General features: G+C 42.7%; 1 protein-coding gene across 2 annotated transcripts in view; it reads right to left on the minus strand.

Annotated features, from left to right (window-relative positions):
• Polr3b (RNA polymerase III subunit B) overlaps positions 1 to 25669 on the minus strand; it is a 97903-nt gene that overhangs the window by 39268 nt on the left and 32966 nt on the right. For both annotated transcript variants that reach the window (XM_057758216.1, XM_057758215.1), the window contains 9 exons: positions 23495 to 23614; positions 20182 to 20316; positions 15606 to 15767; positions 12680 to 12880; positions 10132 to 10294; positions 8176 to 8329; positions 6221 to 6295; positions 5579 to 5677; positions 1373 to 1500 (listed from right to left, as the gene is read on the minus strand). In XM_057758216.1, coding sequence (XP_057614199.1) covers positions 1373 to 1500; positions 5579 to 5677; positions 6221 to 6295; positions 8176 to 8329; positions 10132 to 10294; positions 12680 to 12880; positions 15606 to 15767; positions 20182 to 20316; positions 23495 to 23614 — 1237 coding nt within the window. The remainder of the gene's footprint in view (positions 1 to 1372; positions 1501 to 5578; positions 5678 to 6220; positions 6296 to 8175; positions 8330 to 10131; positions 10295 to 12679; positions 12881 to 15605; positions 15768 to 20181; positions 20317 to 23494; positions 23615 to 25669) is intronic.

Below are 25669 nucleotides of genomic sequence, written 5' to 3' on the forward strand. Positions count from 1 at the left end.
CTGAGCATGGCAAGGCAAACCTCCCTCGACCGTCCACAAGGCTTGGAAATGAAGCTCCCTTGTGATTAGAAATGGCATGTCATAAGGGAATGAAAACTTGGAAACATTGCCAAAAAGTCTGTAAGTCAAGTCTGTGTATGGGGTGGACTCCTCAGATTGCTATGCACCAGAATTATCTTCCATGCAGCATATTCTCCACGTAGCGTGTATTTTCCACCACAGCTATCTTCCTACCACAAAGGTACACCAAGCAGCAAGGCCCCCTGAAATGCTTGCTCGGATTTTCTCTCTGAGAGGCGCTTCCCTTCCAAGAGCCAGTGCAGTTCCAGCTTCACATGGGCTCATCCCTGTCTTCGCCCCCAGATCCTGCATCCTGGTCTAATCTGCTGGTCCCCCCAACTGCACTGAAACCCCCTACGCAGAGAGCTCTGTCTGGGGTCTGTTTTCAGGCTCCTTCTCCCCACGTCTGATCGCCAGTCTCGCTCAGTAAATGCTTTGGATGGGTAGATAAATGGAGAAAGACGGGGAAGGAAGGGAAAATCATGGACTTGGAAACTGGCATGTAAGCTTAGGAGACACAGTAGCAGCTACCGGAACAGGACAGGCCGTGACTATCAGGAAGCCTCCTCATTCTCCTCACCGTCTCCACTCCTGTACTTCAGGGCTCTGCTCTTCCACACAGCTTTCCTGGTTACTCACACATTTCATGGCTTTGATGCTTACATTTACTCTCATGTATGATGTGCTTCTCTGCTGGCTAAGGAAACTAGCTAAGATCTCCGTGTCTGTCTAAGCTCCTGCAAGCATCACAGTGTTGTCCTCTCTCTTAGTTACCTGCTTTTTAACTATAGCTGCCCTAGTCAGCAACTGCATCTCTGCGGCTACCAGCAGCAGCGAGGCCGCAAGAGCCGCAGCCTGAAGATATTCTGATTTCTCTCAGGCACCAACTCTTTCAAAACTACTAAGAGAACTTACCTAAACTCTGTCCTGCTAAAGAACTCAAGACTCAAAGGCTGAGGTAGAATCCTGCGCCCCAGGTCCCCCAAGAGGTCCTCGTGCTTCTTCTTGCCCCTCATTATAAACCCTTCTCCACCTGGCTCCTCTCCACTTCCCATCAGCTCATTGCCGACTCAGCCTCCAGACCACAGGTGAATTTTAGTTAATCAAACACATCTGCATCATTTAACAAAGGTTCAGAGCATAATCAAAGTAACATCCCTTAAAATAATATTCTATATCACAGAGTTCCACAGGCCCTTTGAGCTTGGCAACCCCCAGGTATCACCAACATCTGATTTGTCCAAACACACACCATTGAGAAGTGAAAGTCTTTCTCTAGTCACGCAGAAGCAGGTTTAACAAGGTATCTTACCCATGGCTTGCTTGCCCATAGCGCACTGGTAGGTGTTCCTGGGAGACTGGTTATGATGAGGGTATGGGATGAGGCCAGCACAGACACCGAGAAGAGTGAAGGGTTCGATCTCCAAGTGGGTGGTGTCTCTGGCGAGTTAATGAAGATTGAGGCAGTTTAGGCATCAAGTACTAAGATCAGTGTCTGTTGAAGGATATAAAAAAAATCACCATTTCCTAGCTCCCCAAGGGACTTATAAGATAATAAACTTGAATGCTGGTGAAACTGCTAAAATAAAAATATGACAAGACCTAAGAATTTGAACTGCTCTGTGATAAAAAAAATTCTCACCACTGATGGAAATAAAAGAGAAGAGAAACAGTGTAAGTGTGCAACACCATTGTGTGCACACCGACGGCACATTACAGACAGGGATCTCCGCACCAAACATGGGAGCGTGGTGCAGTAACCAGCACGCTTCTATCAGTAAGAGCCTGCATCGCTGTGGTGAGAGGGGCAGATCTTTGAAAATGAGCCCCCTCGAAGCTCTGCAGACAGTGCTGGCTACTGAGCAGTGAAACCTTAGGATACTAAAGAACTAAATTTTAGGTTTTTCCCTATTTTAATGGATTTAAAATTTGAAACTGAAGTTTAAGTTTAAATAACTCAGTTTCTTTTTTAAACTGTCATTTTTCAAACAATTTACATTTGTGAATCTATCTATTCAACTGAAAAGTTCTATCTGATTTAGCATTTCTAATGAAATTTAGTTGTAAGTATATAAAAGATTTTAAAGATTTACAATGGGAAAATATAAAATATCTCATTAAAAATATTCATTACACGATAACAATATTTTGGACACCGTGGGATAACAAAAATATTAAAAATAAGGGCTGGAGATATAGCTAGGTGGTAAAGAACCTATTTAGCATCTGTGAAGCCCTGGATTCAATCCTTAGTATGCCCTCCCAAATTAATTAATAATAAGTAATAATTAATCACTATTCTTTTCCTTTTCATATGGCTACTAGAAATCCATATGTATTGGTGGCTCGCACTGTTCTTATAGGATAAGTTTGTTACAGATACCTGTTTAATAGGGGTCAGAATGTTGGTTACTTCATAATACATTTCTGCAGGAAATTCAGGTTGGAACAAAATAATAAAGTAGCTCAGTTGTTTTCATGGGAAAGAGCAGCCAGAGTATGTAAGGGTTTTTACTCAAAGTAATACATATCATATTCCAGAAACATGCTATATAGTGATCCTGTGTTCCTCACCCAAAGGCCCATGCCATAGGAGGAAAGGAGATTTCTTTTTTTTAAATATTTATTTATTTATTGTGTATACAATATTCTGTCTATATGTCTGCAGGCCAGAAGAGGGCACCAGATCTCATTACAGATGGTTGTGAGCCACCATGTGGTTGCTGGGAATTGAACTCAGGACCTTTGGAAAAGCAGGCAATGCTCTTAACCTCTGAGCCATCTCTCCAGCCCCCAGGAAAGGAGATTTCTAAGAAGCCAGGTCCCCACCCACTGTGGAGAGCTACCTGTAATGGACCTGGTCCTCACCTCTTTCTCTAGCACACACCAGGCTGTGTCCCCACGCTGGAGGGGAGCACTCTCCATGCCTCTCTACTGGAAGAGCAGCATTTTCCTGAGGACTTAGCAGAACCTTAAACATCACAGAACCCTTGTCAGCAGGGTGAGAAAGGGCCTAGGGGCTTTTGTTTTAAGAAGCACAGCTGACAGCTGAACTTTCTACACTAGAATAAACAAGCGTCTGGTTAGGGCTGTGGCCCAGTGACAGAGAACGTGGCTAGCACGTATGAAGTCCTAGGTTCAGTCTCTGTACTGGAACAAAACAAACAAACCAACCCAGAATTTGCTTTAAGTACAGTGTATTGCCTAAATACTAGCCAGGATGAAATTCTGTAAATAAAATTTATTTGTAAAATGTATTTGTAAGGTATAAAGAGTAAGTTAACTTAAAAAGAAAAGGAAACAAAGTTTTTCTTTTATCACAAAGTGACATATATAAGATTTTATAGTCTTTCATAAATATTGAACATCTAAATGCTCTGAATTTTAGCTTTATGAAAAAGAAAACTTATTTCCTTTAAAATCATAACCACTGTAAATTTATCCTGAACAGCAATTCAGCCATTTTACTACATGTAACATACATTTACTTATTATTCAAAAAAAAAAACCACTAAATTCCAGCAGGGAACAATGTACGGAGGCAGTAATGTGCCCACACTGACACGCTGGTCACAGGATAGCTAACTAGAACGTGTACACAGTTCCTGCTGCCCTGTACACGCCCTGAGGGAACACGAACGCGGCAGGAAGAGCATGGCAAACAGCCAGCACCGGGCACTGTGGGGAGAACGCAGGCTCCTTCTTTCCATGGATCACTACTAGTTGAGAACGGCCTTGAATTTCTTACCCTGTGACCTCTACCTCTTGAGTGATGGGATTACAGATATACACGACTACACCAGGTTTTCATTTTCATTTTTTCCAGTCAGGATCTCCCTCACTTTGTAGCTCTGGCTATCCTAGAGATCCGCCTGGCCCTGCCTCCCGAGTGTTGGGATTAAAGGTGTGTGTCCCGCTAAGGCTTACGCTACTATGTCTGTCTTTTCTTTGGTGCTGGGACTTTTATGGAGGGCTTTGTATATACTGGGCAAGCACTCTGCCAACTGGGTTACACCCCCAGTTTAGGCTCTTTTTTTTTTTTTTTTTTTTTAAATTTTATGGACATCTACATTTACAAACATGTCTAGACCACGAGAAAAACAACAGGACCATCGTATTTTAAAATAAAGTGAATTTGAGCAATACAGTATCTTGGTGACGGGGTAACCCCGTTTTATAACATCCTACTGCAGGAAGGTATGCGGTACAGGATACATCAGTGAAACACAGATTTGTATGGTATGGCAGTGAGCACTTGCAGTGAAGAAGGTGGAAAGAGATATGGGTCCTCAGAGACTCACAACAGAGAGACCCGACTGCAGGTCTGAGGGAGGAACAGGGAGGACCAGGAGCCACCAGTGTTCAAGGTGCTTGAAGAGAGATGCTGACACAGCAGGTTAGGAGAGGTGAAGGCAGGTGGGGCCAGGGGAATGGGGCCCGGTGAATCTGTGAGAATGTCTGAGGACACCGAAGGCTGCTGGGGGCAAGAATGCTGCATCCTAGACTAAGAGGAAAAGTGGGGTGGAGAACGACACTCAGGCCTGGGCACATCTTGGAGAGTCATGTGACAAGAGAGAGTCACTTACAAGTGTACTACAGGTGAAACATGGTGGTGCACACTTTTAACCCCAGTTCCTGAGAGACAGACACACAGGAATCTCCAAGTCTGAGGCCAGCCTGGATTACATGGTAAATTCTAGATCAGTCAGGATTACATGAGACTGTCTCTGAAAAAAAAAAATCTACTATAAAATAATTCTTTTATATACACCTTGAAATGTGGAGTATAAAGGTAATTTCAAAAGCTCATCACCTAAAGGCATAAAAATTCTGACTAGAAAGCATAATTTATGAAGTTATAATACAAGTATGTATTTCTCTGGTAGCAGAAAGGAGAAAATGACTTGTTTGGGATCGAAGATATGAGTATGACTAATAAACTCCCTTTTAAAAATATAATTGAGAAAATTCCAGTTTCAGCCAAGAGGCAAGCACCACAAAGGCATGCAGATGTCCTCTGATGTCCTCCACATGGGCGCAGACACTTGGAAGATACCAGTATGGTAGGAGAAATGTCACGAACATGTTGGATTTCAAGTTCACACTGACATATGCTCAGGAGTATTTGTACAACATACTATGTATGGGATTCCTGCGCTGCAAGATTCCAGACAACATCTGTACAACATGTTATGTGTGGGACTCCTGCTCTACAAGAGTTCAGACAACATCCTATCTAGGAAAGACAAACACATCTTCCGAATCCTGACTCGCGAGCTCAGTGCTTACAGCCGTTGGATACTGAAGTCGGGGAGGCAATTCTTTTTAAAAGTGTACACTAAGTATCACATGGCAGGAGGGATGATCAAAGATTAGTTGTGAGCGACACTGTGGCATTTCACTGGGACAAACGACAGCTACCCCCCCACCCCCGCAGGACCTAATGGGGACAGTAAACACAGACAGTCCTTTCCACGGACAAGTGGACTTGACCGTGGTTGTTACCAGTCTTACTTACTTATTAATCGTATGCTCGTAGAGTGCAATGTTACAATCATTTTCCTCATTCACATCTAAGTATTCCACTAGACTCTCGTGTAAGAAATCTTCAAAGTTCCTGGGGAAACATTGGCAAAGGAGACACTGAAGCACCCTGTGGTCGTTCTGTACACGACAGAAGACCTGATTCTCACTACTTCCATAGTCCCATTCTCTCCTACAGAGTATTAATGCATTGAGATATCTAAAACCCACTGTTGATGGGCCACACGTTGCTAAAATAAAAGCACTGAAGGTGATTCTTGCCACTCTGGTCCCCACTCCTAGAACTACTGACTTTAGAAACTGTTGCGTGAGGGACGCAGAATGTACATAAGCCGCCGGGTTCTGAGGGATTTCCTGGCTGAAGCATTTAATGGAGAGTAATTTACAGCAAGGCTCTACAACCTCACGAGCTAAGGTGTTACGTACTTCCTCACATGCCGGGCAATGGCACATGGCATGATTTTTAACTGGTTGCTGGTACTTGATGGGGAAGCAGCAATAGCCTAGAGATGAAAATATTTGCTCCTTACAGTATATATCAAAGTATGTTACTGCTGCGTAAGGCAGGTATGCACATATTTAGAGAGACTATAAACTTCTACTTTCGGTCACTTACCTGTAACCTTGAGCCAACTCTTCCATATGCTTATTTGTGACTGCTGGCTTTTGTTTCTTAACAATTATGTAAGGCCTAGGACAGGAGAAGAAAAACTCACTAGAAGAACGATGTCACCCAGTTCTATTTACCACTGTGGAATACGAGAGCACAGATTCAGTTTCTTCCGGAATTGCTTGAGGACATGGAGTATTTTTTGCTATACGGACATGTAGGGTCTTTCTTGTGCTCTTGGTGATTTCAGTTACTAGGAGGCAATTGAGGTCTACAAACTTTTAAACCATGGACCCTTCTGGGCAGTGTGGTGAAATCCTGTACCACCTGCTGCATTCTACCGGGGAAGGGAATTACCTTTTTCTCTAGTGTATCCATACCGTCCCTACTCTGGGAGCTCAGGTGAAGACCACAAGAGAGAGCAGAAGCCAGAGTAGGAAGAGGCCCCTTACTCAAAAATTCTCCCGCTCCAGTCAGGTCTGTGGTCTGCTACTGTAAAATTACTCCCGAAAAACACCTAACATTTTTAGAACATGCTTTATTATATGGATACAGTGAAATAAAGAAATCCCAAACAGGAATAGCTTAGCACATGCCATTGCTTCCCCTGCCCCCTAGAAGGCCATGCTGTCTCATACCCGCTTTCTTCCTGTTTAAGACAGGATCTCACCACAGACACCAGGCTGACCACACAGAGATCCACCACCAGCCTCTGCCTCAAATGCTAGAATTAAGGCCACTGAGCCACCACACCCGGCACTCGGTCAGCATTTACAGTCTACTATACTAGTCAGTTCTTTGCCCAGCCACAGGTAGGCGTAACCACTCACATTTCACAGCCAAGGAAAGCAAATGTCAGAAACTCTGGAATTCTCAGAATCATAGCAGCCAGACGGTCAGTCAGGCTCAGGTGTGGGCATCTTGTTTTCAGAAGAAACCAATTCTGAACAGGCTAAGCGAAAATTACTTTACTACAAGCATTAAGAATTTGTCAGAAAAAAGGGGAGAGGGGCTGGAGAGATGGCTCAGAGGTTAAGAGCACTGGCTGCTCTTCCAGAGGTCCTGAGTTCAATTCCCAGCAACCACATGGTGGCTCACAACTATCTGTAATGAGATCTGGTGCCCTCTTCTGGTGTGCAGGCATACATGCAGACAGAACACTATAAACATGAGAGAGAGAGAGAGAGAGAGAGAGAGAGAGAGAGAGAGAGAGAGAGAGAGAGAGAGAGAGAGAGAAAAAAGAAAGTTACCTTGCTTAAAAAACATTATCAAGAAGGAATGGGAATCGAGGAAACAGGAGAGGTACTGAGAAAAATGAAGAACTGGAACAGCTAAAAGGGTCCAGGGAGCGCTGAGTAAGAGTGCCTGGTGGAAGGCAGACACGACACTGGTGGTCCTGGTGGTCGCCAAGGGAACCAAAGGGGTCTACTTTTCTAGTTACTGTCTTCATCTGTGTCTTCACACACTTACTCCTGGCTTTCCTTGGCCTCTTCCCCTCACTCTCGGGTCAAGTAGCAGAACTCTACTAAAACTTTAAAGCTCAGCAGAATACAGGGGTAAAACTACGATTTCTGAGGACTGCCGAGAAAAAGCCAATTCTCCTCTCCTCTAGCTCCAGGTATGTGGCTCAGGTCCGCAGACTGCCAAGTTCCTCATTAGAGAAGACAGTAATTCAGATAATGGTCTCCCACACATCACACACCCAGGAAGACAACACATAACTCATACTACAGCTGGTGGCTACTGGTAATTATTTCTGCTTCTCCTGGCAGATGAACTTCTCTGAGGACAAAACCTGTCTCCCATTAGCTTTCAAACCTGTCATTAACCTCGAGAGTGTTTGATACTGAACTAAACTCATCTCCATGACAGGAAAGGCTAAAGCATCTTCAAAACTAAAAGCAAGGCCATTTCTTTCAGAAGTTCACATAAAAAGACTTCAGTTCTTTACAGTAACATACCTGCACAACCGTCCTCCATCAGAGGAGATATAAACACATCGATCTGTAAGATTTGTGGAGATAGAGACAAACTCATTGATATATCCTGCTCTCCGCATCAGCCGAAACGTACTGACAAGCTTTTTGTGGTCTCGGATGACACCTAGGATGTTGCCTAAACAGAGAAGACACAGGTAAGTCAGAGATAAAAGTAATCTGATTTAAATTACCCATCCACTAATAATACTGAGAAGCAAGGAATAGCCATTTGAAAACAGTTACTAACAAGAGAACTGGTCCACAGGCTCTAGGAAGCAGCATGAGGGTGTGCTCAAAGACAGTCTGATGGACTTGAAGCCTGTGGCTATCACTCCAGACACTGACTGAGAAATTCCCCAAGATTGGCTTCACTGTCCTTGGCTGTCAGCATGGTCTCGGGGGCATAAGGTTCACACTAGAACAGGCAGGTATGAAGAGTGGCCTACTAAATCCAAAGGTGTCGTGTGGAGGAAAAGGGCTGAGAACTCTGCCCTATAGAACCTGCTAGGAAACCGAGATGTAAGGTTTCCCCTCCCAGTGTTAGCATGAGGACTCAGAGGCACAGGATGATGCGCAGACTGAGAGTCAACTCACCATCAACTGGGAAACACTGACAAGGCAGCCGACCTTGTCGAAGGGCTGACCCTGACTCCAGAGCCTCCATTATAAAGAGCTAGTGACTCCCTGAATGGGAGGAAGGGGGAAAAAAAGGGAAGAGCTAAGTGGTCAGAGATGAGCACACCAAGTCAGAAGGGGGAAGGGTAGGGCACACTGCTGCCAGCCACTGGGGCTTTGAAGGAGGAAATGGAGATGCTCTAGGGAGGCAAAACATCCTGCCCCACTGCTGAGCTGTAGGTAACTGAATGGCTGAACACTATGAAGTGAGCTGATGTGATCACTTCTGCAGAACTGTGTGCGTATTTAACTAGCTATTGAGATATCACACGACGCTTATTCAACTATGGATGCTTTAGCAGCTCAGATAGATGGAAAGCATGTTCTCAGAATCTTGGGTAGCACAGCCAAAATATACACTGCTCTGTTACCAGTTTTCTTCCTTCAAATCAGCACCTACTGGAGACAGCTTCTCAGTCAGCATGGGAGCTTGTGTCCACTCCCCTCCTCCTGCGCTGGAATCCATCTGGCTTGGAATTCCTGTGCCACACATCTATGCAAGCTATCTCCAATTAACAACCAGTTGCTCACACAGAGATCAGGTCCTTCAGGGGAGTCTCACTAGGTACACAAACCATACTTAAAGGTGGCCCCATGCCCAGCAAGTAGATGGCCAAGACGAAAGAACTCAACAGTATTTTTGGAGATTTTTTTTTCTTCAGTCTCATATTCCTTTGTTTGGGTATTTTTGACCATACTTTGTGTTTTTATGGCGTGTGTGTGTGTGTGTGTTGTGTGTGTCTGCCTATGTACCGTTTCTTTAGCTTTTTCTTTTGGTTTGGTTTTATTCTAATTCATTTGTTTTCCTCTTTGTTTTCTAAAGAGACAGAAAAAAAGTCGTGAACTTGGAAGGGCAAAAAGGTGGGAAGGACATGGGAGGAAATGAAGGAGGGGAAACCATAATCAGAACATATTGTATGGAAAATACTTATTTTCAGTAAAAATAAAATACAACTTAAAGGTCTATCTGTGGCCATAATTAAAGCATGTTTATGTTTTAAATACAAAAAGAATGGCTCAATGGATTTTCTCTCTACCCCCAAAAGATTCTTAGGACAGTGGTTCTCAACCTTTCTAATGCTGCGACCCTTTAATATACTTCTTCATGTTGTTGTGACCCCCAAATCCCAAAACTATTTTCATTGCTAATTTATAACTGAAATTTTGCTACGGTTTATGGATCATAATGTAAATGTCTGGGGGTTGCAGCTCACATGTTGAGAGCCACTGGCTTAGGAAGAGCACGTCTCTATACATACTTACCATTCAGGAAGACGAGAAACACATTGGGGTAAGAGAGCTCTTCTCCACATAGTAAATTCACATCTTCTACTCCCAAGTTACCAGCCAACTTAATAATGGGTCCATCTTCCATGTCAGTTGTAATATGTGTCATAAGGGCCAAGTTTTTAACCAAACCACAGGCCTAACAAAAAATAGACAGTCGTTTCTAAGAATGGGCGTTAGTCATACAAAGTACAGCTTGTATTTGAAAAAGCTCACCACTTTGTTGGTGGCAATATAAAAAAGTACAACCTTGAAAGAGATGCTTGGGAATTCACACACACACACACACACACACACACACACTTCAAACAAGCAACATCACCTTTAAAATGTGTATACTCTTTAAGCTGAGGAATTTATCCTCAGATAACAAGAAAAGACATTGTCCTGGCTAGTTTATTGTCAACTTGACACAAGCTAGAGATACCTGAGAAGAGGGAACCACAATTAAGAAAAATGTCTCCAGACTGGCCTGAAGGCAAGTCTGAAGTACGCATCAGTGATTGATGTGGGAGAACCCAGTCCACTGTGGGTAACACCATCCCTAGGCTGGTGGTCACGTGCAGTATAAGGAAGCAGGCTGAGCAAGCAAATAAGCGGCATTCCTCCATGGCTTCTGCTTCAGGTCCTGCTTCCAGAATCCTGCCCGAGCTTCCTTAGTGATGGAGTGAGACATGGGACTCTAAGTTTTATGCCATTTTATCACAGCAATAGAAACCCTAACTAAGACAGAAACCGGTACCAGGTCAATGGGTCTTGCTGTGACAGACCTGGTTGTGCTTTCTGGAGGACTGTGGTGGCATATGCACTTTGGGGTGGAAAATCTGCGTGCTCAGAGCTCAGCAGGCTGTTCCGCGGAGGCTTGGAAGGTAGGAACACAGATGAATGGAGACAATGGAGGCCTGGCTTGTGAGGTTTCAGAGAGAGGTTTGCGATTCCCTTAAAGACTATCAGGGCTACTCAATATTTTGAATTACGAACTGTTAAAGGGAAACCTTAGCTTTGCGAAGAAAACTGATATTGGTCAGCTGGAGCTGAAGAATCAGCAGTGATTAAGAAGTCCATCACCATGATGGCAAATCTGGGTACCCTGAGTGCTGTGGTCTAGTGGGGGCCAAGGCTGCACCTTTTGCTGGCAGCCAAACTTGATAATGTAAACAATTTCCCATGTGGCACCGATTTTGATGGCATGAAAGGGCTATGGAGAGCAGGGGAGGCTTGGCGCTGGGAAAGGCCAGGAGAGACCACTGATAGACATGCCACTTCAGTGGAAGTAGATACCCTAAGAATGTAGGGGTTACGGAGAAAAGACAAGGCTTGGCATCATGTGGCAGGGTCGGAGTCCTTGAAAAGAGCCTAGGAAAGGCTGCTGGTGAGGGTTCAACCCCCTAAAAGCAATAAAAACTCTAAGATAAACTGAAAATAAATTTAGCTATGAGAAATTTAAGTAATTGAAAGTTCACAATATATATATATTTGGAAACTATATTAAGTTTAATATGAATTTCCTTACAGTTTAAGATAAATTAGAATTTTTCTAAGAACCATAGCCTGTTTGAACATCTATTTTTCACTTTTTGAGTTCTAACAAATTCCTACACTTTGAAGCCTATACCTTCACTTGCTATAAACTTATTTTTTCATTCAATGTACATTTACGGGACCTCTATTGTAGGAACCTGGAGATACAGAGGTGGTCTACCCTTCCTCCATTACCTGGAGATGACACAGTGGTGGCCACCTTCCTCCATTAGTTCATGACTCAAAAGGACTAGAATCAGATGATACTAACAACAGTATCATGGGAAAGCCTGGGGCTAGAGAGAGGCAGAGGACCTAGGCTTGGTTCCCAGCACCTACACTAGGCAGCGCACGACAGCCTCTAACTCTAGTTCCAGGGGCTAGAAAGCGCCCTCTTCTGGCCTCTGTGGTGCCTGCATGCAAATGGTGCACATAGATACACTCAGCCACACACAAACACAGACAAATTATCATTTTTTTTTTTATCTATAAAAAGAAGCCAAGAAACAGAGGACAGAGTGAGGCTAAGTGATTAAATCTTGGCAAATCCAATGATTTGGTTGTCAGGTAATGGCTTGTGCTGTTCATACAACTCAGTTACTGCAGGTCTTTGGCTGCATGTGCCAAGTTGTCTGCAACTGTCTACGGGGTCCTTTAAGCACAACTAAAGAAATCAAGAAGCTACTCAAAGATAATTCCGAGCATCAAAGGCCATGGCTCTTGCAGCTGTCTACATCCTGATCACCTCTTTACTATATGGCTTGATTCTCAGGGTGAAGTGAGAAAGAGATGCTGACTGAATTTCTTTAGGTAAGAGACTGACTCAAAGGCTTCTGGCTTTGGAATAATGTGATAGAGCCTTGACAAACCACAACAATATTTCTCGCCAAATAACCAGTTAATCAAAACAAAAGAAATAACCTATGGGCCCAGAAGCAGAACCCCAGACTCCCATCCCAACAGGTATGACCTCCGACTCCACAGAGACTCCATAGCACCTTACCTCTCCTTCAGGTGTGTCAGAGGGACAGAGCATCCCCCACTGAGACGGCTGGAGAGAACGAGGACCACTCACTTTTCTTGTTTTCTCAAACTGGGAGGAGATTCTTGTCATCATGCCAAGAGCAGAAATATACGACAAACGAGACAGCACCTGGGTCACGCCCTGGCGGTCCATTTTAAATCTCTTTAGAGACCAATTTCCCTGCAGAGAGGTGAAGCACGTGAGACAGCTGTGGATGCACATACAGCCGTGATCTAACTAAAGCCAGAACTCAGCGATGAGCTGCTGGGGCTTTCTAGGCACAGAATGAGGCTATTCTGTGACTAGTGACCAGCTCCCAGCTGTCACGCAGGAGAGTCACCTTCTTTGGGATTCAGGGTCCTCTGCCCGAGGCAGCTCAACCAGAGGATTCCACAGGGAGCAAGAAATGGACCAGTGAGATGCTAGTGAGGGCGCCACACGCCTCAGGCAAAACGCACCTAAAGCCCAAAGAGAATCCCACATTGCACTGTTAGGTGCCTTCCAAAAGCAGTGCTGAGACACACACACGCACAGAAAAAAGGACTCTAACAGTAGTTTAATAAGAGAGAGAGTCATCTATACTTTCGTCATCTAGGCCCAAGGAATAGGAAATTGTATATTTTAATTTATCATGGTCTTTTTTTCTTTTTCTTCTTCTTTTTGTTGGGGATCAAACCCAGGGCTTGCAAATGCTAAGATGCTCTACCTGAGCTACAGCTTCAGCCCTAAAACTGTGTATTATTTACATTAAGAAATACTATGTTGTCAAATCAAAAAACATCAATTTAAAACAAATTTCTGTCATTAGTGAGAAGATGCTATAATGCTGAACTCTATTAATCTGTATGCTAATCTGAAATATTAATAAAATGGACTTACCAGTAAATTTTGAATGTTAATTTTATCTCCTATATACTGAACACAACAGATTATACTTAAAAATTTTTGTTTATATTAGTTGTACACATTAAATATTATTCTCCAAAACCATGAAAACATAGTAACATAAATTGTAGGAAATGGTATGCGTCAAAAAAGCAAAGTAAAAAAAAATCTCAAAAGCCATTTGACTCAGTTATCTCCAAGACATCACAGAGGACATCTGTGTGTGTTGGGGCGCTCCACATCCTCTTCAAGAGCCAGGTGAAAGATATTGGTGTTTTCTTGAGAAAAGCTGACAGAGGAATTAGCACAAACTTTTGAATTCAATTTCAGGAGAGCACTTGTGGATCAAAACAGGCAAATTATTGGACTTTTAGGACGGTGTTCTCAACCTTCTTAAGGCTGCAAACCTTCAGTACAGTTCTCATGCTGTGTTGGCCCCAGCCATAAAACCATTCTCACTGCTGCTTTATCACTGCGGTTTTGCTTCTATTTTGGATCATTATGCGAATATTTTCAGAGTAGAGGCTTTCTAAAGGGGTTACGACCCACAGGTTGAGAACCACTGTTTTTGGAGCTCAAATAACAGTTTACATTAAAATATGACTTCAGGAGATCTCCCTCATGAATTAAAATTTTATTTTGTTAAATTCAAAATCTGTTTCTTATGGATTTTCAATTTTTTGACAGTTTTAATGAATGCTAAATTCTAAGCATAAAGCTCTACCCCTTAAAAGCCAAGAGCTAGCAAGCCCACAGACTGCTGTGTATCAGCTGGCTCCAGAATAAATAAGACAGACCTGCAGCAGAGCTGAAATGATCAGCCCACTAGGAAGGAGGTGGGGGATGGAGCACAGGAACAGAGTGGAGGCAGAGGCAGAGCCTAAAACTCCACAGAGAAGCTAACTTGGTGGGACACACCTGCCACAGGCCTAGTGCTTTCTAAGTGCAGGTGTCGAGAAGATAAACCGGTGTTCTGCTGAAAGAACAGTCAGGAGCAAGGGAGGCTCTCAGGCAATGCTGAGGTTACAGGTCTTCTGCCTTGAGAACATAGACCAGGAAGCCAACGTGCCCAAGCAGAGGTGGGCTGCACCTCTTCCTTAGCTGTGGCTGGCTCTATAAAGCTGGTCACACAGACCCACTAACCCTCTGAAGCTGAGCAGTGAAAAAGCTGCCCTATTGTTTCATGGTCATGGGAGTCAAAGCACTGGGCCATACTGTTCTTTGTTGGGGCAAGATTATCCATAAAACTAATTGTGTGTCTGGAATATAATATGTGGAGCAGACTTGATCAGATAGACCTATAGTTGCTAAGCTTTTAAAAAGGGAGCAGACACCTATCTGATAACCTCTCGTGAATAGCCTGGCCCTGAATACGGAGCAGCTGCAGGGGATGGGTTCAGGGCCCAGAAAGAAACAGCTGATGGATCTCCGAAGAATATAAACCCTACTGTGAAATAAAACACCTTTGTATGGCTTTGGACAAAAGCTGCCAACTAAGAAATCTGCCTGATATATGTCAATTTCATTACAGGAAGAAAATGGAGGCAAGTGCCCATGAAAAGGAGGATGACTAACAGACCAAGGGAGCTCTCCTCTCCCTGCAAGTGTTTTCACGGTGCCATGTAGCAGAAAGTATATCACAGCAGTGAAGTTACACAGTCGTCCTCCTCTGTCTATGAGGGACCTGCTCCAAAGGCCCAGGGGATGCCTGAAATGCAAGAACTCCAGCACCCTATATGCACATGCAGTTTCTCTCCACACCCATGATGAAGTTTGTGAATTAAGCACTGTAAGTTATTAACAACTAATAAAAAGTAAGGAAACCATAATAAAGGTTATTTAAGTTATGAATTACTGTTGAAATGACAGCAATAGCTCGTACGGATAAATGACTCCACACTTGAATGAGCTACAGCGACAGTGGCTATGTTAACAAAAGTCCCACTGACAGCACTTAAACTTCACACCATCTCTCCTGCTTCTAGTCTACCTGACCTCTCAGACTGCAGAGGAGACTCACGGTGGAAATGGCGTTCACCATGCCATTGGTGATCTGGTCTTGGCGCATGTGTTTCACGACGTCAAATTGGGCTGCTCTCTGTTTAGGGATCACCTGGTCTGCAATCTTCTTCATTTCCGAATTAAATTTCTTGAACAAATCTTCAAAAAGAAGAGATAAGAGCTAGAAGAAAAGGACACAATGATTAAGCTTACATCTCAATTAAAGCTCTGTTTTTGGGGGGGAAAGAAATTTAAAAACTAAAAACAATACATTTTTATAAAATCCAAATTACTGACTATGTACAGAACTTTGATGGACAGAGGTGATAGAAGCCTTGCAATCAGATATTTAATTCAGAATACTCTCACATCTTTACGTTTCACTGACCAATTTTAATTTACAAAGAAATTCATGGAAATCTGTCAAGTTGAAGCTTTTGTTTCCGTAGATCTAAGGAAAACGCAGTAATCTCCACTTATAACAACTCTCCAGAAATGAGAGTCGCTGGTGGTGGGCACTTTGGGAATAGGTTTCCTACTGGAACCTGCATGTAGCTATTTAAGGGCAAAGTACCAACTATAAACCGCAACCTATATCAACAAAATGTAGACAAACTGAGCTATATGTGAGTTCGAAGTTATCCCAGTCTACAGAGCGAGTTCCAGGGCAGCCAGGGCTGCTATTATACAGAGAAACTATCTTGAAAAACAAAACAAAAACCTTAAACACTGTAATAAGTTAAGATAATAATAAATGCAAATAACTCTAAGTGCAGAGACAAATGAACCACAGGCAAACGGAGGGGCACGGATGACAGTCTGAGCTGAGAAGAAGCCTTTCGTATCCATGGCATCTGTGCCCTCATAACACACATCTGTGCGATAAACTCTAATTTATGCTAAGGATGACATGAAAGTAAATGCTATTAGATAACGTCACATAGTTTGGTCATGGCAGAGCAGGGAGCCATGAAAACCAGGTAAGGTGGTTGTTGCAGAACTGGAGGTGTGATTAGCCTAGCACCAAAGGGATGGATCTGCCTCCAGATGGAGTCTGAACACAGCAGCGCCATCTTGAAGGCACGGGCAGGCAGAAACCGGAAGATATTCAGGAATGGCTACATTTCTTGTTTTTAAAACTTTTTACCTACCAGTTAACTGCACGTGAGACGGGTGTAAATGGAAAGAAAAAAGAGAGACTCCCATCCCACCGACCTAGAACCCTCTCAGTTCCCTTCTTGGTTTTATTGGATGAAGAACAAGAAAAAAAGCAACCCCAGCTAATAAATACAAATAGCTGTAAAAAATTCTCAGAAGGGGAAGAGACACGGGGAGAAACCCAAATTATGTGAATAAACTTTGCCCAACCTCTGGCTGTCCCCTGAAGTATAAGAACAATATGGGAGGGCTTGTGAGCACTCTGACCCGCACGGAAGTGTTAAGGATTCTAGGCCTGAGACAGAGGTTCTGTCTGTCCATGGAAACATGCACCCTTAGTGTGTGGTCATCCGAGCCACAGTCCAGAGAAGTCACATCCTCATGGGGCATTGCCCTTCACCCTGTGCGGTCATCCACTAGATGACCTGTGGTTGACCTCCACCAGCACCATGTGAAACAGGCAGACAGCCCAGTTCCATCTGAAAGCCTGACCCACAAAACTGTGTGGTCTAAGAAATGAAGCCACTGCTTAGGACAAGCACCAGATAATAGAAATATCAGTAACATCAAGTTCACAGAGAGGAAAGATTGAGTAGTTATTACTAGAATAGGGAGCTGGCATACTTCTTCAACAATACAGTAGCTATTATAAACACCAATCTCTATTCATAATTATACTCCTATTTCCCACATAAGCTTTCCTTTGGTAAACAGAACAAAAAAGCTCAACATATTGGTTTGTGATTTAAGTCAACTAGCAAAACATTTCAATGATTCACTTAAAGAGGAATTCTGAGATCACTGAAAACATGTAAGTTGATGATTTACCAAATTCCCTGCTGACTATATTCCTGAATTTATAATGGAAAGCAGACTTACAACTTTGAACAAAGAATTTACTCAAAACAACTAAGTTTTCCTTAACATCAAAAGAATTTTTCTAAGCTGGACCGTTTTAAATGCCTTTCCAAACCCTCGGGTTGGAGACATCCATCTATTTTTCCACTAAAATCAAGTCTGCAGATCAGGAAGCCAGGATCTAGGACTTGAATGTACAAAAGTGTTCTAAAGAGAAAACTTCCTCCCCGAGAGCTTAATCCTTCCCCGCAGTGGGACCCAGCAGTTTCACTCAAGGAAAGAAAGGCTGTGGGAGTGGACGCAGGTGCAGAGGGGGAGGGGCCACCGACGCCCGTTCCAGCCACTTCCTGTGGGCCGAGCAATGGAACCTGCACAAGCATCCTGCACAGAATCAAGGGCCCTCAACCAGACCTCAGAGCCCAGCTCTTTTAATTAGTCCTTACACTTAGCTGCTTTTGTCTCAAATGATGAAGTTGTTTTTGGATTCCAGCTGACTCTTTTGTGGCCTCCTGATTCAAACACAAGAAAATGTCCTTGGTGCTAAACACTAGTGAATGGGCTCGCAGAGTCACCAACACTGCTACGGAAGAAATTTCTCCTCTCTAAAAATGTCAACTTTAGAAGTAATGCTGTCCAGTTACCAGAGCAGTGAGAGGCTGTGAAGCTAAGCCACACAATGAACCACAAGATCTGGGCTGGAAGTAAAATGATGACAAGGGTCAGGTGCCTCACTATTCAGCACTTCCCACTGCTAGTCTGAGAACTTTCCTCCTGCTGAAGACAGAAGCACCACTGAGGAAATCATATTTAAGGGAAAAGTGCTGACAGCTCATCAACTGATTTTCAATGAAAACGCTAAAAAAAATTAATAAAGAAGCTAAGCCGCTGAAATACAGTTTCACCAATTAGCTTAATGTCAGAGAATTCTAATTAGGCGCCTTGAGATTGCTATTTAGTGTTTAAGCCTTCAGTGCCAAATTCTCCTTTTCACACAAACTGGTTGCAAAATTAAAGACATTAGGCAGCCTTAATTACATTATCAGAACAGCTGGGATTAGGCAATCTCTGAAGTCAAGACGGCATTCTTTTGTCCGGGATGGAAATCCCTGGATTTTGGTGCCATTCCATATCTCACTCATACAAAGCAAGCTGCATTAGAAACAAAAAAATTGCAGACAAAGAACGGAGTAACGTGCAGCAAATAATGAACACATTACCGAAAAAGAAAAGGTAAGTGCAAAGATTAAGCCTGAAATCAGTAGGTTTTGCTAACACCTACTGGCAACTGGCCTGGCAACCCTCTGGTGGCAGCCAGACTGAGGGAAAGCTCCCTGGGCCAGTGGAGACAACTCTGTTATCTAAAGCTGAAGCGCGCTTCCACTGCCTCGTCCCTCGGGTGGGAACCAGCAGCTATTGTTCTTACACATTCTCGCCAACACAATACCTTCATGTGCTTACACTGTTCATTAAGCTATGTTTTCTTGCATGTGGGAGTCTTCTTTTTAATTCTAATTTCTTAAGCAACAGGATATCCTCTTTAACCTCCTCCTCATTCCCTTCCATATTCCCCTACATAAACGCCCCCCTTTATAAGGACTCACCTAACAGCTTGATTTTTTTTAATTGAAAAATGGTGAAAATGAGGATTAGTGGTAGGAAAGGGTAAATCCTTGCATGGTGAGTGGTCAATCTGAAGGTGGTGAAACAGGCACTAACCTTAACCAGAGCTTCCCCATACTCCAGATCCCGACTCTTCGCAAACCTAAGAACTGTTCTAACTTCCAAACTCTAACTTCTAACTTTAGCTGTGGGGGCTAGACAGATGGGTTAATGTGTAAAGGCACTTGCTTGATCAATTTCCAGGATCCACATGATCCAGGGAGAGAACCACCCCTCCTCTGCATCATTGCTATCGCCTCTGTCTGTCTGCCTCCAAACCCGTTTTCTCTCGCCTGAAACCCAGCTCATGTCACTCCCTGAGTTCCATTCCAAGCACCCATGCAAGGCAGCTCACACCAACCACCTGTGGCTCCAGCTCCAGGGGATGCCTGAGCCTCCTTAGGCACCCAATCTCGTGCGCACACAGATACAGACACACACACACACATACACATACACACATACAGACACACACACACATACACACACATTTGTCAGTCTATCTTCCTCCTGTATAGCCAACAACAGCACCTAGGAGCAAGCCGGAAATATGGAGGTATTATAGAAACATTTGTTAATTGAAGTTAATCAATTAACTTCGATTTAGTTAATCGAAACTAAATTAAATTGTTAATTAAGTAAACTGTTAATACCACTTAAAGTCACAGTTCAGCTGGAACAAGGAAAAACATCTCAGCAAAAGATACAAAACAGGTAATTTAAAGACCACAGACTTTCCACAGTGTAAAAAAAACACTAAGTCATACGCAAAAGTAATACTTCAAACTATATACATATATATTATTGTATATATTTTATTGTATATATATTATATATGTATATAGTTTCTATTAGACTTGGATAATTTCATATGTAAAGTGACTACAAAACCAATCTTATCAAAGAACATAAAATTCTACCTGTCCCGCCAACTCCAGCCGCTTGTTGCCATAATAGTCTCTGTCGTCGACTTTGTTGTCTCCTTGGGCCAGAATCACCCTTCGCACCATCACAGCTGTGTAGATACACTTAGCTCGGAAATTGAACTCCTTCACCTGTGATTCAGAAACCAGAGAAACAGTTTGCGATGGTGCATGCTAAATGAAGGTGCTTCGAGAAAAGAATCAATGTCACATTCAAATAAGGAAGCAATGAATGTTGGAATTCTCCCTATTTTCAGACATTCAAATAGTCTATAAACTTCCCAAGAGGTGTTTAGACTTTGTGTCTCTGCATTTAATGCCTTGGGTAGTTTTCCTTCAAATATGATGACTGTACCTGCTTCGCTTCATATGGTCCCCACACCACTCAGTCACTGCCCACTGTGGAATGGCCTGCAGTGAGTCTCACTGAGATGTGGTGGAAATGATGCCTAGCCTGGTCTCTCCAACCTTTATGTCTGCTGGCATGTTCACTGTGTTGAGACTCGAGGCATCAGACGGCAAGTCTAGGACAGAGTGGAAAGCAGCGCATTTGGCTGCAAGCCAGGTGGACACCAAGCCCAGGGAAGTCGTCAGATGACTTCAGTCTCAGCTGCCTTCACGACAGCCCCAAGACGAGCAACCTGCTCCAACTGTGGGTTAAGACCAGTGAACCCGCTCCAACTGTGGGTTAAGATTAGTGAACCCGCTCCAACTGTGGTTAACACTAGTGAACCCGCTCCAACTGTGGGTTAAGACCAGTGAACCCGCTCCAACTGTGGGTTAAGATTAGTGAACCCGCTCCAACTGTGGGTTAAGACCAGTGAACCCACTCCAACTGTGGGTTAAGATTAGTGAACCCGCTCCAACTGTGGGTTAAGACCAGTGAACCCGCTCCAACTGTGGGTTAAGACCAGTGAACCCGCTCCAACTGTGGGTTAAGACCAGTGAACCCGCTCCAACTGTGGGTTAAGACCAGTGAACCCGCTCCAACTGTGGTTAACACTAGTGAACCGGCTCCAACTGTGGTTAAGACTAGTGAACACAGACCGACGACTGGTACAACACAGTTATGTTTAGCCACGGAGGTCTGGAGCTCTTTGTTATATAGGGATAATAATTCACATTCTCAGTTACTATTTACAGAATTCTGTGTTCTATTTCCTTTTCCTAGACCTCATGTTGGGTAAGTTGAACTGATCAGTTCTAACTCTTTTGGCTTAATAATCAAAACAGTTATTTTGCTTATCAGTGAGGAAAATATTTTATTTATCACATTTTTAATTTTCATCAAAGCCTAGTTCACATTGCCCTTTCACATACATAAATGCTAGTGGACTTACAGGTAGAAAGAAACATGAATATTCATAGCAGTCATCCTTGCTACACTCTTTAGTTCTTTAATTCATTTTACCCATCTCCCTTTTTAACTACTACATGCTTGAAACCCAACCCTAGACCTAAACTGAAATTAATTCATTCTGAGCACATTTTTTCCAGGACAATGTCCACAATCACATGGAAAGTGGGAACCCTCTACACTGATAACTGCACATGACTTGTAGACTATACACATGACTTGTAGACTATACACATGACTTGTAGACTATACACATGACTTGTAGACTATACACATGACTTGTAGACTATACACATGACTTGGAGACTATACACATGACTTGTAGACTATATCCATGACTTGTCGACTATACATATGACTTGTAGACTATACATATGACTTGTAGACTATATCCATGACTTGTAGACCATATACATGACTTATAGACTACCAACAGCAGTTCAGACATTCCTTGGAGGGGGTTAACATGAATTACCTGAAATGGGTAAGAGGATCTAAACTGAGCATAGAATGCTGGACTAGAACTGTCAAGAGAACCTGGAGACTTTTGAATATCACCCCTCTTAACAGTTAAGGCTTTTCAATCTGTGTATGTGTCACAGGCACCTGAAAGACTTGCTATAATACATACGGCTAGGCTGAGGGTCGCTCTGGAGTTTCTGACTATTAGGTCTAGGGAGAGTTTCACTATTTCTAGCAAACTCTCAGGCGTTAGCCAAGAGAATGCTCTTGAGCCTGGGTCTTGAAGAATGACAAACAGTATTGCTTTATCTTGGTAATATATCATTTTCCTGTATTACCCTCAAAGTTTTAACTTATGTAAAAAACAAACAAAAAAACTGTTTCAAACTATTTAAAAACTCTAAGCCTTTTCCTAATTCATATATTCTTTAGTAAAATATTTATAGTTAAAATTTAAAAACTATAGTTCAATCTCTTTGCAAAAGGGCAAAGGAATTACACTTTCTGAGCCAAATTTAGCAAAGTTCTGCACAGCCAGCATGGTCACCGAGGCTCTTCCTGACATTACAGCATTAAGGTAAGCCAGGTTCCTAATGGACTACACCATCTTGGAGAACTGGGAAACAGAGCTTTCTGCATAGGCTGTACCCCTGAATCATCACAAGGGACTTGGAAGGAAGTAGTGTTACTTCATTATGAAGAAACCTGAGTTCGGAGAATTCAAATTAGTTCAAAACCAAGACCTGGACAAATGCATCTCTAACTCCAAAGCTCTATTAGCTACCATTGCCCACTTTTGCTGTCTGGAATTTTAAACTCCTTTCAATCATCCAAAAGAGCTCAAATACAAATCATCAAACAGAGTTCAAATACAGCTTCAATGAGAGGAATTTTATAATTTTCTGAGTAGATCACAGACACACAAACAGAAGCTACAGAGCAGTGTAGACATATATACCATTTGCTCACAAGTGTTTTAAGGTAAGAAAACTGAACCTGAATGCCACTACAAAGCCGGTCTACATCCACAGATTCCCTGAAGGTATAGTTTGTAACTCTGTGATTAGATCATACATGATGGAACACTTGGGAGCTACAATTTAGCAAAAGGGGCCCACACATTCACTGAGGGAAAGAATGACTCCCAGCAATACCTGACATATGATGAGCTAACAGAAACACAACCCACTTCAAGGCCACCAGACAGGCTCCAGCTTCTCTCTGCACACTCACCAGCTATGAATGACAGAACCGAGACACTATGGAATTCAAGGTCATGGGGACAACTCAGCAAATGAGCATTTTAAAGAAATGATGCAGCCAACCCTGACTACAAACAACTGCTGATAATGGGAGCTAAGTTCCAATGGGGCAGGACAGTGCCTAGCTCTTGGGAATGCACTTCCAACAGCAGAAACCGCATTCCAGAGTTTTTGGGAGGAATTCACGAATCTCACAGACATCATTCATTCATAGCTGGCAATTACTCACCGGTACATGGGTCAGAATGGTAGAAGCCAGGAGTTCTCTTGCTTCTTCTATTTTTGTTTTCTTTGGTCCACCTCCCCACATTCTTTGTCTTCTTACTTTATTCCCTATATATTTTAGTGCCTATAAAAGAACAAAGGAGTGTCTGAATTACATCACTGGAGCTCATCAGTGCCGATAGGCTGTTATAAGTAAAGAAGACAAGGACCCTGGGTACACACACTGCTGCTTTGTGAATAGTCTCAATATCATGAATCAGTAACAAAATACTATAGCACACTGACAACCTAACACACAGGTTCCCTTGAGCCACATCATTTGATTTTTAAAAACATTTTATTTCTATAAAATTGACACATAATTATTTATAGGGAATTGAGAAACCATAGATAAAAAATGTGTTGATGTGTATCTATAAGGCAGTCATCAATTCTTCATTCAGAATATCACTGTGAGATGAGATTGTTCTTATTTATAAAAAAAAAAAAATAGAAAAAGGAAACCATGTCAAGATCTCTACACTAAGAGCTACAGGGTAAAGAAAACCCAAATAAATGCTGGATGAATGCCATGAACTAGATGCCTTGATGGCATGATTTACAGTTGAAATTCATCCTAAATTACATAATAGGTCATTTTATTCCCAGCAGGATTTAAAAACCCCAAATTAGTTGATTCTTAAGGCCTGGGTACTACAATTTACATGGATATGCAAAGGGCTTGAATAGCTGGCATCATGGTTTCAACTATAAAACTACAGTAGCCAGGCAGTGATATCACAGGCCTTCAATCTCAACCCTTGGGAGGCAGAGGCAGGTGGATCACTGTGGCTACACAGACAGACCCTGTCTTCAGGATGAAAATGGATGTAACCGTAAGTGGGGAGAGAAAGACAGAAATGAACCACACCAAGGGGTGAACTGGCTCTTGACAAAATTGTCCAAATAAGTCAACGAGAAAAGTTGTCGTCTGAATGACTGGTGGAGAAAAACAGCTCAGCACCCAAACATGCACAGGAGCCTGAGCATCCACATCACATCGAAAGGAGAAACTAACCTCAGATAGGACTTGAGGACTGCCAGGTGTTGGTGCATGGGGCTTTAATGCCAGCAACAGGGAGGCAGAAGCAGAGGCAGAGGCCAGCCTGGTCTACAGAGTGAGTTCCAGGACAGTCTGGGCTACCTAGTCTTGAAAAACAAACAAAGCAAAAAAAGACTTTGTATCTAACACAGAAACTAAAGTATATGATTTCTAGAGAAAGACACAGACAATGTCCTAATCTGGAACAGGCACAGACCTCCTTAAAGAGGATACAGAGGAAATGTGATTGTAGAAAGACAGAGGTCAACAACACTGTGGAAGCAAAGAAAGCGGGGGCAGTGTTTGCAATGTGAAAGCTGGATATGGGTTTATATCCAGGCTTCGTTTATATTTTGTTTGTTTTGGTTTTTGTAGACAGGGTTTCTCTGTGTAGCCCTGGCTGTCCTGGAACTCACTTTGTAAATCATTCTGTTCTGGAACTCACAGAGATCCACCTGCCTCTGCCTCCTGAGTGCTGGGATTAAAGACACGTGCCACCATGCCTGGCTCAGACTTCATTTTTAAAAGAAGTCTGAAATTCATTAATAAAAAGATGAACAACGTAGGCAGTGAACTAATAATCAGTTTGAACCCCTCACAAAGAAAGTCAGTGACTGATTCACACATCAAAAGTGCTCGACATAATTTGCCATCAGAAATGAGTATTAAGGCCACAATAAGATAAGGCTACACACCTGCTAGAACATCTAAAATTAAAAAGACACAACACCAAATGCTGTGAGAACAAGAACAATGGGACTTGTTCACTGTGGTCAGTAATTAAATGGTATGATCACTTGGGGACTGGGAAAGTGTGGCAATTTCAGCTTTATAAAAGTCAAATATGCACTGTTTTCTTGCTCAGTAATTCGACTCCTATGTATTTACCCCAAAGGAATGAAAACTTGTCCATACAAAGATTTGTTAATGGTAGCACTGTTCAAAAGCAAAAAGAAAAAAATCCAAATGAACATCAACACCAAAGGGAAAAGCTGGTACAGACATACCACAGAATATTACTAAACAATAAAAGGGACGGACTGCATGGATAACAACATGAAAAATACCACGGAATATTACTAAACAATAAAAGGGATG

This window comes from Chionomys nivalis, chromosome 25, assembly GCF_950005125.1.
Source record: "Chionomys nivalis chromosome 25, mChiNiv1.1, whole genome shotgun sequence".
Lineage (NCBI taxonomy): Eukaryota > Metazoa > Chordata > Mammalia > Rodentia > Cricetidae > Chionomys > Chionomys nivalis.